Source organism: Pseudopodoces humilis, chromosome 12, assembly GCF_049639895.1.
Source record: "Pseudopodoces humilis isolate 2021_Gansu_Grassland_sample_001 chromosome 12, ASM4963989v1, whole genome shotgun sequence".
Lineage (NCBI taxonomy): Eukaryota > Metazoa > Chordata > Aves > Passeriformes > Paridae > Pseudopodoces > Pseudopodoces humilis.
The window spans coordinates 1,761,006-1,774,862 of NC_142211.1; the positions used below are offsets into that span (position 1 = coordinate 1,761,006).

The window sequence follows — 13,857 nt, forward strand, 5'->3', positions numbered from 1 at the left end:
CCCCCCCAAGCTCTTACGCTCTTAATTCCTATTCCCTTCTCTTAACCCTTAACTCTTAACCCTCATCCCCTTCTCCCCTCTTTCTCTTAAGCTCCCTCCCTTAGCTCTTAAACTGTCTCTCTCTCCTCTCTCTCTCCCTCCCTGACCATGTGCACACCGCGGCTGGCAGCGGAAATGGGTCTCTTCCTCCCTCTACCCATATGTCGCCCTATTGGGAACGGCGAGAAGAGCGACACAGACTCTCTTGGGAGTCGATCAGTAGAATTTTCTCCCGGTTTATTACCTCAGGTCTTTTTTATAGACCGATACGTGAAAAGTACAGAAAAAAACCTCTTATTGGTTAGCAAACTAACACATCACCATCATTGGTCAGTGGGGTACACCACCCCTCAACCTTCTCTTGCAAGAAAACAAGGAACAGACAAACAGCACCTGCAAGGCTGTCTTCTATCTCTAAGGATTGTTTTGATTCCTCCTTATGATTTCCCAAGCCGCTTTCTCAGGTGAGTCTGAGAAAGTTATGTGGCCTGCTTTTCCACAGGCTCCCTGCTTGCTGCCTACGTTTAGCATCCATAATTCCCCTTTTTTGTTTTAAATTAAAAGCAGTGTTTGTAATCTCCTGCTGGGCCCTTGCAGGAAAGAGAACAAACACAGCACAAGAGGTTTCTTTTAACAGAACTTGGAATGGACACTGATTTTGGATGATTTCCTCTAAGGATTGTTTTCTTTGCAAGGACTTAATGGTTGACTAATACAGCTATTTCAGTGAACTAACACACATACAGCAAATAAAACATTGTTAGTCTGCTCAAACTGACAATCTAACTTGTCAACAGGGAAGTTTAAAAGAATACCAAAGTGACAAATTCACCTTAAGAACACTCAGATCTAGACCCAGTGAAACTCTACTCAATTCTACTATGCAAAATCTATAAACTTTTTACGGATCAGTCAACAATGCAATTCACAATGCTTTGATCTCCCCTTTTTTTTTTGTTTTTTTTTTTGTTGTTGTTGTCCATTGGATTTTCCCCTCAAATATGATTGAGGGATTTGTAGAGTTCACATGGTTGTGGTCAAAAGCTTCCCGACTCTGTAATCTGTGAAATAACCAGGGAAGCTATCTGCGGTGTGGAGATGGTTGTTTCGTCAGGTTCAGGCTGCTGTTGTTGTTTGTTGGGTTTTGCAGCTGTGTTGCTGAGCGGTTTGAAGTTTGCATGGTTTGAGTAAAGCTGAGTCCATTGTAAAGTTGTTGCTGCTGTTACTCCCTGAAGTTTTTGCTCAGCTGTTGTTTCCAGCGGTGGTTGCCCTGGCAACAAAGTTGCAGTAGCCGGCACGGGTAGCAGCTTCGCTTGTGGCCCTGTCTGCCTACCCGTGCCGGGCTGGGCACGGAGGGAAGAGTCCACGCCCGCTTCCGCCGGGGTGGGCGGTGCCGCTGCCATCAGGGGGCTGTGCAGAGGCAGTGCGGAGGCTGGAGGGAACACCCCTGATGAGGGCTGCTGCGATGGGTGTCCTGGCAAGGCCCGCGCATGCGCGGGCCCCGCCGATGGACACGGGGTGGCTGAAAGCTGATCCCCCCCCCCCGCCGCGCCGGCGGGTCGCAGCGGGGGCGTCCATGTTGTCCCTTGCAGCACAGGAAAAAGGAACGCAGAGGGCGCGAGAGGGCTGAAGAACACCATCGACAGCGAAGGGCCCCCCACAGCCGCTCGCGGCGGTGCTCGCGGCGCCGGTGAAGGCGCCGCTGAGGGCGCAGGCGGGGACGGGCGGTGTCCGTTCCCCTGCCGCCTCTCTGTTGGCAAAGTTTGCGCGCCCAGCTCCGCGGGTGACGGGTACTTAAACTCTCCTGGAGAAGGAGATTTCTCGGTCCCATCGCCCAGTCTCTCATGGTGTACAAAAGAGGCACCCCCGGCATCTGAATCCTCTATCTCGGTATCACTGTCTCCAGACTGGCACCGCTCCAGCGCTTTAAAGAGCACGCCCCAGGTGGCTGCCAAGCTGAACACGCTGGTATCTCCTGCAGCTAACTCAGACCACAGGCAGTCTCCCACTGACAGCCAAATCTCGAGGTTAAAGGCATTATCAAGAGTCACAGTAAAACCTTGCGCTTTTACCCACTAGAACAAAGCGCGCATAGCATCTTCAGAAAGGCGTTCTGCCACGCAGAGAAGACAAGCTGATCATTAGTTGAAATGTGGTTCTTCATTGTGAGAACCGTCTATCTTGACGGCCCGCGAATGCAATGATGCAGACGCAGTGGCTTAACCCGGGACTTTAAGCTCTAGCTTCATCAAGACAAGCCGTTCCAAGCCCGCTCACTGGCAGGGCTCTACTATCCCGTTGGTCTAAAAAACCAGCTCCCTCCAGGAGAGCCCGGGAGATTCTCACTTACCCCTCTGTGGGGGAAGCGGCTGGCTCGTCGACCGCCGGCTGCACTGACCCTCGGGGGTCACCAGATGCACATCACGTCGGCGGTCACCAGATGTCGCTCTATTGGGAACGGCGAGAAGAAAGACACAGACTCTTGGGAGTCGATCAGTAGAATTTTCTCCCGGTTTATTACCTCAGGTCTTTTTTATAGACCGATACGTGAAAAGTACAGAAAAGAAACTCTTATTGGTTAGCAAACTAACACATCACCATCATTGGTCAGTGGGGTACACCACCCCTCAACCTTCTCTTGCAAGAAAACAAGGAACAGACAAACAGCACCTGCAAGGCTGTTTTCTGTCTCTGAGGATTGTTTTAATTCCTCCTTATGATTTCCCAGGCCACTTTCTCAGGCAAGACTGAGAAAGTTATGTGGCCTGCTATTCCACAGGCACTATGCTGCCTGCTTCAGAGTTAGCATCCATACCCATATAATAAATTGCTTATACCTGGACAGCTTGACCCTGGAGAAGTCTCTCACTGCATGTATTTTGTACATCTATATACTCATAAACACTTGACATCACCATCAGTAAGCTCCGGACCATCAAAACAGTCCCTAACATACAAGGCTACCTCACAGCCCCTCCTTCCTTGCTTGTCCCTTCTGAAGAGTTTATAGCCATCCATTGCTACACTCCAGGTGTGCGAGTCATCCTAACATATCCCCATGATTGTAACTTTATCATAGCTTTCCAGCAGCTCAACAGCTTCCAGCTTTTCCTGTTTGTTGTCCATTGCTGCATGCATTGGTGCACTGCCATGTGGATCTCCATCCCCTACTGCCACTGAACTGGCAGACCGAAGGACCTCACTAGCACACTGTCCCTCAAACATTGGTGTGCTGCCCCCAGTCTTATCTTTAGAAAGCCTGGTTTTATCCCTTTCCCTCTTCAAATCTAGTTTAAAGCTCTTTCAATGACCCTTTCTAACTCCTGTGCAAAGATACTTTTCTCCTTTTGAGACAGGTGTACCTAGCAGACCCAGTGTTGTGCAGACTGACCATGATGAAAAAAAACAAAATTCTGGCAGTGACACCAGGCTCCGAGCCAGCTATTTATCTGCTGGCCCTTCCTGTTTCTTCTCTCATCATTCCTTGCAACTGGAAGGATAGAGGAGAACACTTCTTGTGCTCCTGATTCCTTAACCAGTAGTCTCAAGGCCTGAGGTCTCTCTTGGTTGCACTTAGACTTCTTGTTGCAACTTCATTGCTGCCTACCTGAAAAGCCAATAATGAAAAATATTATAAAGGCTGTACCAGGGTAGGAAGCTGTTTCTTTGCATAGAATCATAGGATGGTTTGGGTTGGAAGGGACCCTAAATATCACCTAGTGCCAATCCCCTGGGATTGGGACACCTTCCACTAGACGAGGTTGCTCAAAGCCCCATCCAGCCTACCCTTGAACACTTCCATGGATGTGCTGATATTTAGAGAAGACATAACCTTCTGCCATCTGGATACCATTGCTCCCTGTTAAATCCAGCAGAACTAGAGCATCCTTCCTGACAGCCATGCCCCCTAGGGGCTTCTTACATACAGGGGGCAGGGTGGGGGAGTGGAGCTATGGTTGTTCCTGTGAGAAATCAAGTGGTGATTTGTGTCAATTGAACAGCATTCACCTATGTATGCGTGTCTGAGGGCAATGCAGACAGAGACCATGGGATTATTATAAAGAAAAGTTTTGAAAATCAGCTAAAATAAAGCATGGAAGTAAAGTTTAACAAAGTAATTATATAACAATAAGCTTTTAGCTAACAGCTTGTTTTAACAACAAAATTGTAAGTACTTGCAAATAATTAATATAAGCTCTAAAGTACCTTGTAGTATAAGCTTTAAACTATCCTTTGTACATGCTATAAATTGGTTTTGAGTATAGAAAAATTTTTAATCACTTAAAAAGGGGAAGTAGGATCAACATGAGCTGAAAAGCTCTACAAAGGCATTTTGAAACATGCTAACTTTAAGTTTTATAATAACTGAGGAAGGGGTCCTATGAAGACATTTTTAGACAGGTTAGCTTTAGGTTGTGTGTTGCCCTGAAAACTCAGCTTCTGAGCTTGCTAACATAGTTTTCTAAGGACTTTCCCAGGACAGTAACTATAAACATAGATATGTGTACATTCTTTCTGTTACACATCTTGTAATGGGCACCTCTCATGGCCAGTGCAGTGAGAAAGTGTTATCCTGACCATCCAATCCCTGGCCGTGGTAGGAAGCCTATAAATCCTGGGAGGAAAAATAAACTCTGCTCTTCCTTCACCACACCTCAACCTGTGTTTGCATGATCTATTGATCTTCAGCGGTAACAGTTGTGAAATGACTGAAAGAAAGCTTGCAAAATATATGCTGACTAACAAAATAAATCCTTGCTTAAACAAACTGTATAACCAAGAATAATGCTAATGGCAGAAAATATATTTTAAGAGAAGAATGGGAGGCTGGAGGGACATCAGAAGACCATCTTAGACCACCTCCCCAACAAATGTCCAAAAAACCACAACTGCTGATTATGAAGAAAACGCAAGTAGAAAATATCTGAAAATTTGAGGAAGTAAAGTGCCTAGAATGGTATGAGACTACCCTTCGAGACCTGAATTTGTGTGTTGCTTAGGGTGGGGACCCTCAACGCACCCAGCGCACTGTAAAATTTGCTCACCTTTTATCGAACAAATTAATAAATTTGCTATATTGCTTGACTTATTGGTAACTCTAGCATTTTCATTTATAAGATTCCTGGCTGTGCCCAGGTCCCATCAGCTGCTCTCTCAGCCTCCTGGTGGCTCTCTCAGCTCCACCAAGTTTCTCTGATTCAGGAAATTCCCCTGTGCACTGCGTTAGAGTGCTCTGATATGGATCATACTGGCACAAAAGCTGCTTACCTCAGCAATGTGGTTTTATATGGTGTCATCTCTGATACAGCCCCTTGAATGTGCACTGTGTGAATCAACACATACGGGTAAACAAGGCAACCACCAAACCACAGCTGAAATGCAGAGTAGTTTTATTTCATTACCTTGCTAACACCACCTGGTGGCAGACACGCGGGGATAGGCTCAGTTCATCCTGGCGAAGGGCAGGTGGGGGGAGGGGGGCCTGCTGCCTGCCCCAGTATACCAGAGTTTTGCCCACCCACAGATTATTGCAAGGCTGTGCTTTTATGATCGCTCTGTCACTCCAAGCAGAGGGCTCAAAGCATGTCTGTGAGTGTGTTGTGTCTCCACAGGAATTCTACTCCTCAAAACAGGCAAAGGATGAACAGACTAGGCATAATAAATTTAGTTTTCCCACGCTGACATTCTTAGCATTCCCAGCTGCAAGGTCAATTTGAGCGAAAGTATCCCCTCCTCTTCCAGTTTTAACCCTTTTCCCCCAATATGTACTTACTGAAAATTAGATGTTTTCTCATGCTGCTGAGGGAATACAGAAATGAGAACAAAAAGAAGCCACATCATAGTACTCATGGTAATGTTTTTCATCACAAGAGATAAAACTAATTTTCAGAATTTATTTTTCAGTTTCTAAATAAAGATTAGTTCTTATCTAGCATTTAAGTAGTCATTGAACTTTGGAGAAAAAGCCCATATAGTAGGTAATCATGACTGAAGGAAAGGGAAAACTTACAAGTACTTACATACACAAAGACAAGAAATGTCAATACTGCTTTACTGCTTTTGTATTTTATTGTGGAACTGAGTTTTTTCTTTTACATCAAATATGCTCAGTGGAAGAGGGGACACTGCACACAAATATCATAAAAGCATTGCATATTACTTTCACTGAAAACTAATTTTCTACGTTAGATATGACTGGATAGAAATGATGCAGAATTATAAGACATAATACCATACACAGCTGCAGACTGACACAAACACCATTCAGAACAAGAGAGATGTGTGAGGTGCTTCTCAGCCAGCAACAAGACTCCATGGTTTGGAAGATGATGGCTGCATGCAAATGTGTGAAAGCATATTTCAAATTTCCTCTTTTACAGTTGTGATTCCGGCCCAGTCCTGAAGAGGTAGCTCTACCATCTGGACCTCCTAGCTGCTCTAGTGCAGAGAAGCTGTTTTTTTTCTTCTTTTTTTTTTTGTATCAATATTTTTTATGCCATTGTTTTATTTAGTTGTTTGGTTTTTTTTGTAAAAGTCACAACAGACTTTTTTCTTTTTTTTATTTGGAACAAAATTACTATTTCTCTCAAAACATCATAGCAAAAACCTCTTGTAACAGATGAACAAAGAGAAGCATATGACAGAAATATCCTATATGCACAATAAGTGTTCTTTGGAGATGACTTTCTAGTAGTAGGATGGATTGAAAATTCAAATAACAAATTGATTAAATCTTAGTAAATGAGTACCAGAACTCTCCTAAAATGCATAAGCTATTGTAGAAAATTAAAAACCCCATTCATATACACAGTTAACTCCATTCACCAGAGTATGCAAGATAATTAAAAAAAAAAATCAAAAATTAATTTTATGAAAGATGGCATGAAAAGTAGAGGTCAGTGAAGTCAGGCCCACCACAGGACTTTGAAAAGGCATGAAAGAGAGGCCCTGTCTAAGTTCAGGAGCAGGGTGTGACCTCTAAAATAATTCTTCATTGAATTTTATGAAGCAGTATAGTAATAGCATGAAGATCATGACTGGGGATGCTGTTATGAGTAATACCATCATTTAAATGGTGTGTCCTATTGAATCTTTATAATTGATCAATAAGAAGCAATGCTCCTAGAAATCTATGTTGATCAAGAGTACTCATCGTTAATGTACACACATTTTCTGACTGTTTGTAAACTGATTGTGTAGTGATTAGTACAGTTTAGTTCCACAGGGAGGAAAGACATAAAGGCAAGAGGAGCTAATGGAGGAGTTCATTGCTGTGTTACACCCAGGCATGATTAACATTTAAAAGGGAATGGATGGAACAGGCATTACAATACCTCAGAATAATCAGACTGGGTTTTTACTATTCTCATAAAAGCAAAAGAGAAATATTTTAAGAACAGCTGCAACTTCCTAATTGTTATTTCTAAAGTAAAATAAATGCTTAAGCCATCACAAACTTACTTGGGGATATTTAAGATTTGATTCTTATTTCATTTACAGTAGGACCTAATGACTGTAACTTCCCTGATTGTAGTGAAATTGCTCTTGATTCACAAGAATAAGTGGCATAAGTGAGATTAGACTCAGGACCATTGCTGTACTTATATTTTCTACCAAAGCAGAGGTACAAACCATTTCAGATATTATCAGAAAATCAGTTCCCACCCACTTAAAAAGTTTGAAATCTGACCTATATAAGAATGTAGATAAAGCAGAATTGTAGAAATTGTACAATTATTTTTCCAAACATTTTGCCTATAACTTTGAAGACTATGTATTGCAAAAGCCATTTTAAGTGAATCATTATAAGCGCAGCAAACATGCTTGTTTTCGCAATACATTTCCATCTGCCTTTTCTGCCATAGTCATTGTGAGTGAAGTTCTTAACAACTTAAAAGGTATAGCAATAAACAAAACAGCATTGCTAGAGATACCTAAAATGAAGAAGCCATTAAAAATAAATCAAAACCCGCAATAATGGACAAACAATAATTGACATCATTAAATAGGCCTCAGGAGCCCATATATAAAGAGCCCTAAAGCAATACTAAAAAACCCCTCATAAAAATTAGGAGTGCAAACATATACCTATTAAACAAAAATATCCTAACAATGTAAAATTGAAACAAATTATAAGTAAAGAAAATAAAATGAGGTCATAGTTCACTACATTGCAAATCTTAATACTAGCCATAATGGTGAATCATACAGACCAGCACATATTTTCATTTTGGAGGCCTTTACACCTTCTATAAAGTCAAATTTGCAAACCTACAATGTAACAAGACTTTTTAATAGGGATAAAACTTCTGAGACTAAAAAGTCCAAACTGTCTTAAATCATGTAACTGTTCTACATGCTGTTCTGCTGCAAGCAGTCTAAAGAAGGAAAGGAAGGGAGAAAGGGACAGAAGGAGGAAAGGGACTTATTTTAGCTTATCATTTATTCTATCTTTTCTCAAGATCTTGGGGGGATTGAGCATGTAGATTACACTCTTGTAAATATTAGGCAATCAACATTTCAAATCCTATTTTCTGTCGTCATCAATATGTTAATTTTTCCACCAGGGACTCCCTTCCCCCCTGCCTCCAAAAAGGCAGTTGACCATTTTCAACAAATCTTACCTCAATGTCCATTCTCACTAGAACTTTAAATAACATTAATTTATCTTATATGACTACTAAAAAAATTGCCTTTGCCTGAAAAATTTTTCTTTGAATTTTCCTTTAAATGAAAACTTTTGTTAAAAATCTATTAAAAGTTCACACAGCCCTAAAAAAAAGTTTTCTGTACATTTGTACCCATATATGCTCTTAAATTAAACAAATAAAATAAGTTAAGACAGAGGAAGTTTGAATACTGTACAGACTCGCAGATAACCTTCTTCATAATCCTGAATATTTTACCAAGTTTTGCAACTCTGATAGCGGAGACCACTTTGATCTTGCTTCCACAGTACAAAAGAACTCTTCAAAAAAAGTGCTCATCTTGCCTTGTTGAGCTGTCCTGGTGCATCAGTGAATTGTTCACAGAACTAACATACGTACTTCATAGCACTAAGTTGTTTGACCAGTCAGATAGGTTTCTAGTATACACTTCATGCACACCCGCACATCTTTACTGGCGCAACTATGATCCTACACAGATGTTTTAAAAATTTGCTGTCTCAACATTAAAAAATAAGTGCATCAAGTTTCTTTGTACATTCAAGTTACTTTCTAAAGCAAATTGTCTACTGTATGTACTCCCAACTGCTTTGGTATTTTGTTTTAGTTAATTGACAGTGGACATGGGTATTTAAGCATGTGTACTGGTCAGTTCTGACTGAAGTGAATGGATTTTTACTGGGAGCATGCCTTAGATCAACAATTTTGCATGTTGAAGTAAAGGTTTTAGAATTCAAAATGAGGTTCAGACTACATGCATATTTGGCCTATGATTGTTATGGGATGTCAGTATGCAGGGTTCAAATTAAAGTGGAAAACTGCTAATGAGCATTTAGGTTATACATCACTTCCTAGCCACATTCTGCTTCTTATTTTGCAGCTAACTTAATTCTGTATAGTAAGGACCTCCTTTGCAATAGCTCAGATTGATACAAATTTCAAACCTCCTTTTCATGTGAGTACATAAACTGCAGTAAGCAATACAGCTGTTGCCATGAGACTACTGGAGATGTAATTATTTATTACTGTCCTCCTACCTCTTTCTCTCTTTGTAATTCTTTAGAGGCAAAATGCCTCTACCTGGCATAAGTCACTTGGAGTTGTTAGTACATGGTTTTCAAGCATTCAGTGAAGACGAAACTGGATCTGTATTTTCACAGTAATTTTGACCCTATTATGGAAATGCTGTTATTTCCCTTAGCAATCAGCAAAGACTAAAAAATTTTTGTGACTTACATCACTGTGATAGGGTATAGCATTTTGCAGGTATGCAGTTCAGCAGTTGAAATAGATGGGTTGAATTTTTAGAAAAGATGTTTTCAAATTGAAGAATTTCTGGACAAAAAGTAAAACTTGCAGTGCATGGTCTGGTTCTTACAGTTCAATCTTGCAGGCGGGAAAAGATTCATCTTGCATAACAACAGTGCTGCTGCTTGCCAAAACCATGATGTTGAGGTCCTGCTGTTTCTCGTGGGTGTCTTGGTACCATTCTCTCATCACCTCTGAGTCATGGGTTGGGATTAAGGTCACCTGCAACACAAAAGAGAACTCCTGAGGAATGGACAACAGAAGCAACTGATAAGAAAAATGTGTTCTTAAGAAGTCCTAGCCAGCAATTATGATTCCCTTTTGGAAAAAGTGGATCAGATAAAAGAAAATAAATATGTAGATAATATGAAATGACTGAGAAGAAGCAGTTTATCAAAATAAAACCTTGGTTTTCTAAGGTAATGAGGTACAAGTTTCCAGAGAAGCAGCAGTCTGTAGTCTGCACCGATAGCTCTTCAGATTATGGCCAAATATTTTGTTTACTTATTTATCATGCTGGAAAGGCACATGAAGTTTCCATGTGTATGCGTTGACGGTATAAACCATGAAACATTCACTTTTCTTTCCTACTTAAAACCTGCAAGGTTTACAAACTTGGCTCATATATGGTATAGCAAGAAGATCAAGTAGGCAAATGGCTCTGTAAACCAGTTCCCAACTGTTTTATTCTCCAGAGACAGGTCAGAAGGGTCAGAAATGGACAAGTATTTGAGCATGGTGCAGCTCTGTCCCTCGTTTGGGTGTCCTCTCACACTGATAGTAAAAGGTTTTAAAATCATAGAAAATTCGGGGACTTAGAAAGAAAGTTAGGCTTGGCAAGCCCTGGGAAAAGTAGGCCCCGGGAAATGTTAGGCCTTGTGCTTGCTAAAGTTCAGGTGAAACTGCACCTGTGTAATCAGTATATGATAAATGATACAACTGTTAGATGTGATTAGATATAATTATTGTTTAAAGAACATGAAGAACAATGTTAGGGGGTTGAGGTGGGATCACGAGAAATCCATGCTTGGGTAAAAACAATGCATACAATAGAACAATGTAAGTTCAATAATTAATATGTAAGTTATATAACAATAGAGTATAAAAACATGTTCAACTCAAAACCAAGTGGGGTCAGATTTGGGTATGTGTACCCCTGACACCCAGAGCTCTTCAATAAAGCACCTTCATATAATCATTCCGTGATTATGTGTGTTCCTGAACGCTAACAACATCACTGGTGAAACAAGGCATCCAAGCTGGGAACTCCTGTCTCCAGCAGCTGCTGCCCACTCCAGAGGCACTCTGGCTTCCCGTAGTTGCTCTCCAGAGAAGATTATATTTCCAGGTAGAAATACTAGCGAAGAGCCTACCTGCATATTACTGTCCCACTGGGCCTTGCCCTCCAGCAGGGAGTCCAGAACAGCTCTGCTTGGCTCCTCAGCTGCAGAATCATTCCCGCTCACCACATAGTAGGATGACCGCACCCTCTTGAAAAACTCAACATCAACATTCTTTCTATTGCTGTGGTTGGGAATGTACACCAGATCCAAATACATCGGAGGTCCTGGAGGCACCGCTGTAGATTTTGATGACTTACTATTCCCAGCTCCTTTGGAAACCAAACAACAAAAGAACATATCACAGGCTGCTTAAAACATGCATTTGTTAATTACCACTATAACTGCTGAGATTATATTCTTAAAATTGCTTGTCTTAGTTAAAAATTACATAACTACAATTGTACTTCTGTGTCCCCTGAAACACTTATGACATTACTCTCCTACATCTAATAACATATTCCAAATTTGTTACAGGCCACTTACAATTGGACTGGGAGGAAAAAAATGGAATAAAAATAACTAACTATATAATACAAGAAAAATTCACTACCACATAACCAACATTTGACCAAATCTTTCCATGTAATATACTATTATCCAACAATTACTATGCAGGTCTGTGCTTACTGAATTGCCATTCAATAAATGGCAGAATTATTTTCCAATTTAGGAAGTACAAGTTCTTGAAAGTCTCAGGTATGCATGATTATAAAAGCTAAGGTCACACAGGAAGCAATGCAGAAGTGGTCCTGAGATTTGGGGTATCAGCACATACCAAGACATAGTAGCTGTTGATATGTACAAACTGTCTTACAGGTGCATCAGGAAGATACTACATGTGAGGAGAAAGAGAGGCAAAGTGGAACGTGGGAGAAAAGAGAAATTTCCTAAAGTAATTACTGCAGGAAACTGAGAACAAGTGTTTGCCTGCTGGTTCCTTATTTGCATACACAAACTAGCCACTTATCACAAAAAGTAGAGGGAAGTATGTTTTTCCGCTATACATAGCATAGTATCTGTTCTAAGAAGAGGTCAAAAATAGCTGCTTTTGCTGCACACTGGATCATGGTGTGAACTGACAATCATGATTCAACCAGTAATTTTATCTAGATGACCACCATTTATGTTTTATTGACCTTCTCATCATCTTACAGAGGATGAAGTTTGGTATGCTGGTTTTGCATTGATTTATGGTGAAGAGGGAAAAAGTCAGCCACAGAAGTGATTTCTTGTGAGGAGCTGCTAGCAGCTTCCTCTGTGCCTGGCAAAACCAATCACTGGCTAGCTCTGAGAATTAGCACACTGGTAAGTCAATTAGAAAAAAACTGATAACGCCTCTATGATAACGTATTTAAGAATGAAAAACTTTGGGAAGCTCTCTTGCTCCCTACTCTCAAAATAAGGATGGGGGGGCAGGCCAGAGGCCCTTTCCAGAGGAGCCCACTGGACACCATCCCTGGGTGGCCACTGGGCCATGCTGCTGGGGACCATCCTGGTGCCACAAGCAACCATGCAGCTGGGGCGGCGCTGCAGGGCCACAGTTGTCTCAGCATGGCTCACAATGGACTTTATTTGCTTAGCCACTTTTAACCAGCCATACTGCGATCAGAAAGACAAAATCCATGGCAGCAGCTTTTCTTTATTTTGACGTCCTGCATGAAGAAAAAGCGCAGTGGAGCCGGCAGCCTGCACGGCTTCTGCAGTGCTGGCAGACACCACATGACCAATAGAGAGAGAAACACGGTGAGTGATTCCCCGATTGCGGAACCTGGACAAGATTAACCTTTCAGTGCTGCAGAGCTCTATAAAAACTGTTTCAATTTATAGAACTTGAGAATAAATGAACCAGTGAACACTGATTCTCTCCCAAGTCAGAGAAAAGGAAAAAGTGAAGACATGTGAGGTTATAAATACATATTATAATATTGGTTTTTCGCAAGTATTAAGATGAATGTTATATGTATAATGTTAGAATGGCTTTGCTGTGTAAATGTAGTTTTTTTTCTCCTGCTATTAGCAAAAATATATGCATGAGTGGTAATAGTCGATATAGTATGTTTGAACTGCCTGCTGGTTAGGATAACCTCCAGTGAAGAGATGATGGGGACCTGGCTGCTATCAACACTCACCACCTGTGGAAAGAAAGAGCCAAAGCCCACATTAAAAGATGATAAGGAAGGAATTAATACAGCAAGCCAACAAATGTGCATGCTCTAAAAAGGCGGATCCAAGGAGTGGCCATGCAAAATAGTTCCTGGAAGATGTAAACTAGTTAATGGAAAAGTTTGAATATGCATAAAGTCTATGAATATGAATCAAGGTGATGCAGTAGAAATGGTATATAAAGGGTGTACCGAAAACACCAAACGTGCTCTTGGCAGAGTGCCAAGCACTCAGCCTTTATTCTTTGCTTTATTATCTGTGTCTCTTATTGTCTTTATTAAACCTTTTAAATTTTACCAGGAGAGTGAACCTTGTTTTTCACACATGAGAAGAACAAT

At 41.2% G+C, this 13,857-nt stretch overlaps 1 protein-coding gene across 1 annotated transcript in view; it reads right to left on the minus strand.

Annotated features, from left to right (window-relative positions):
* Positions 1-5,959: 5,959 nt before the first annotated feature.
* Positions 5,960-13,857, minus strand: part of LOC148183271 (microtubule-associated protein 1B-like) — a 116,818-nt gene continuing 108,920 nt past the window's right edge. The window contains exons 6-7 of the mRNA XM_088061561.1: positions 11,387-11,625; positions 5,960-10,235 (exon numbers count right to left, since the gene is read on the minus strand). Of these exons, the coding sequence (XP_087917687.1) occupies positions 10,080-10,235; positions 11,387-11,625 (395 nt within the window). The 3' untranslated portion in view covers positions 5,960-10,079. The remainder of the gene's footprint in view (positions 10,236-11,386; positions 11,626-13,857) is intronic.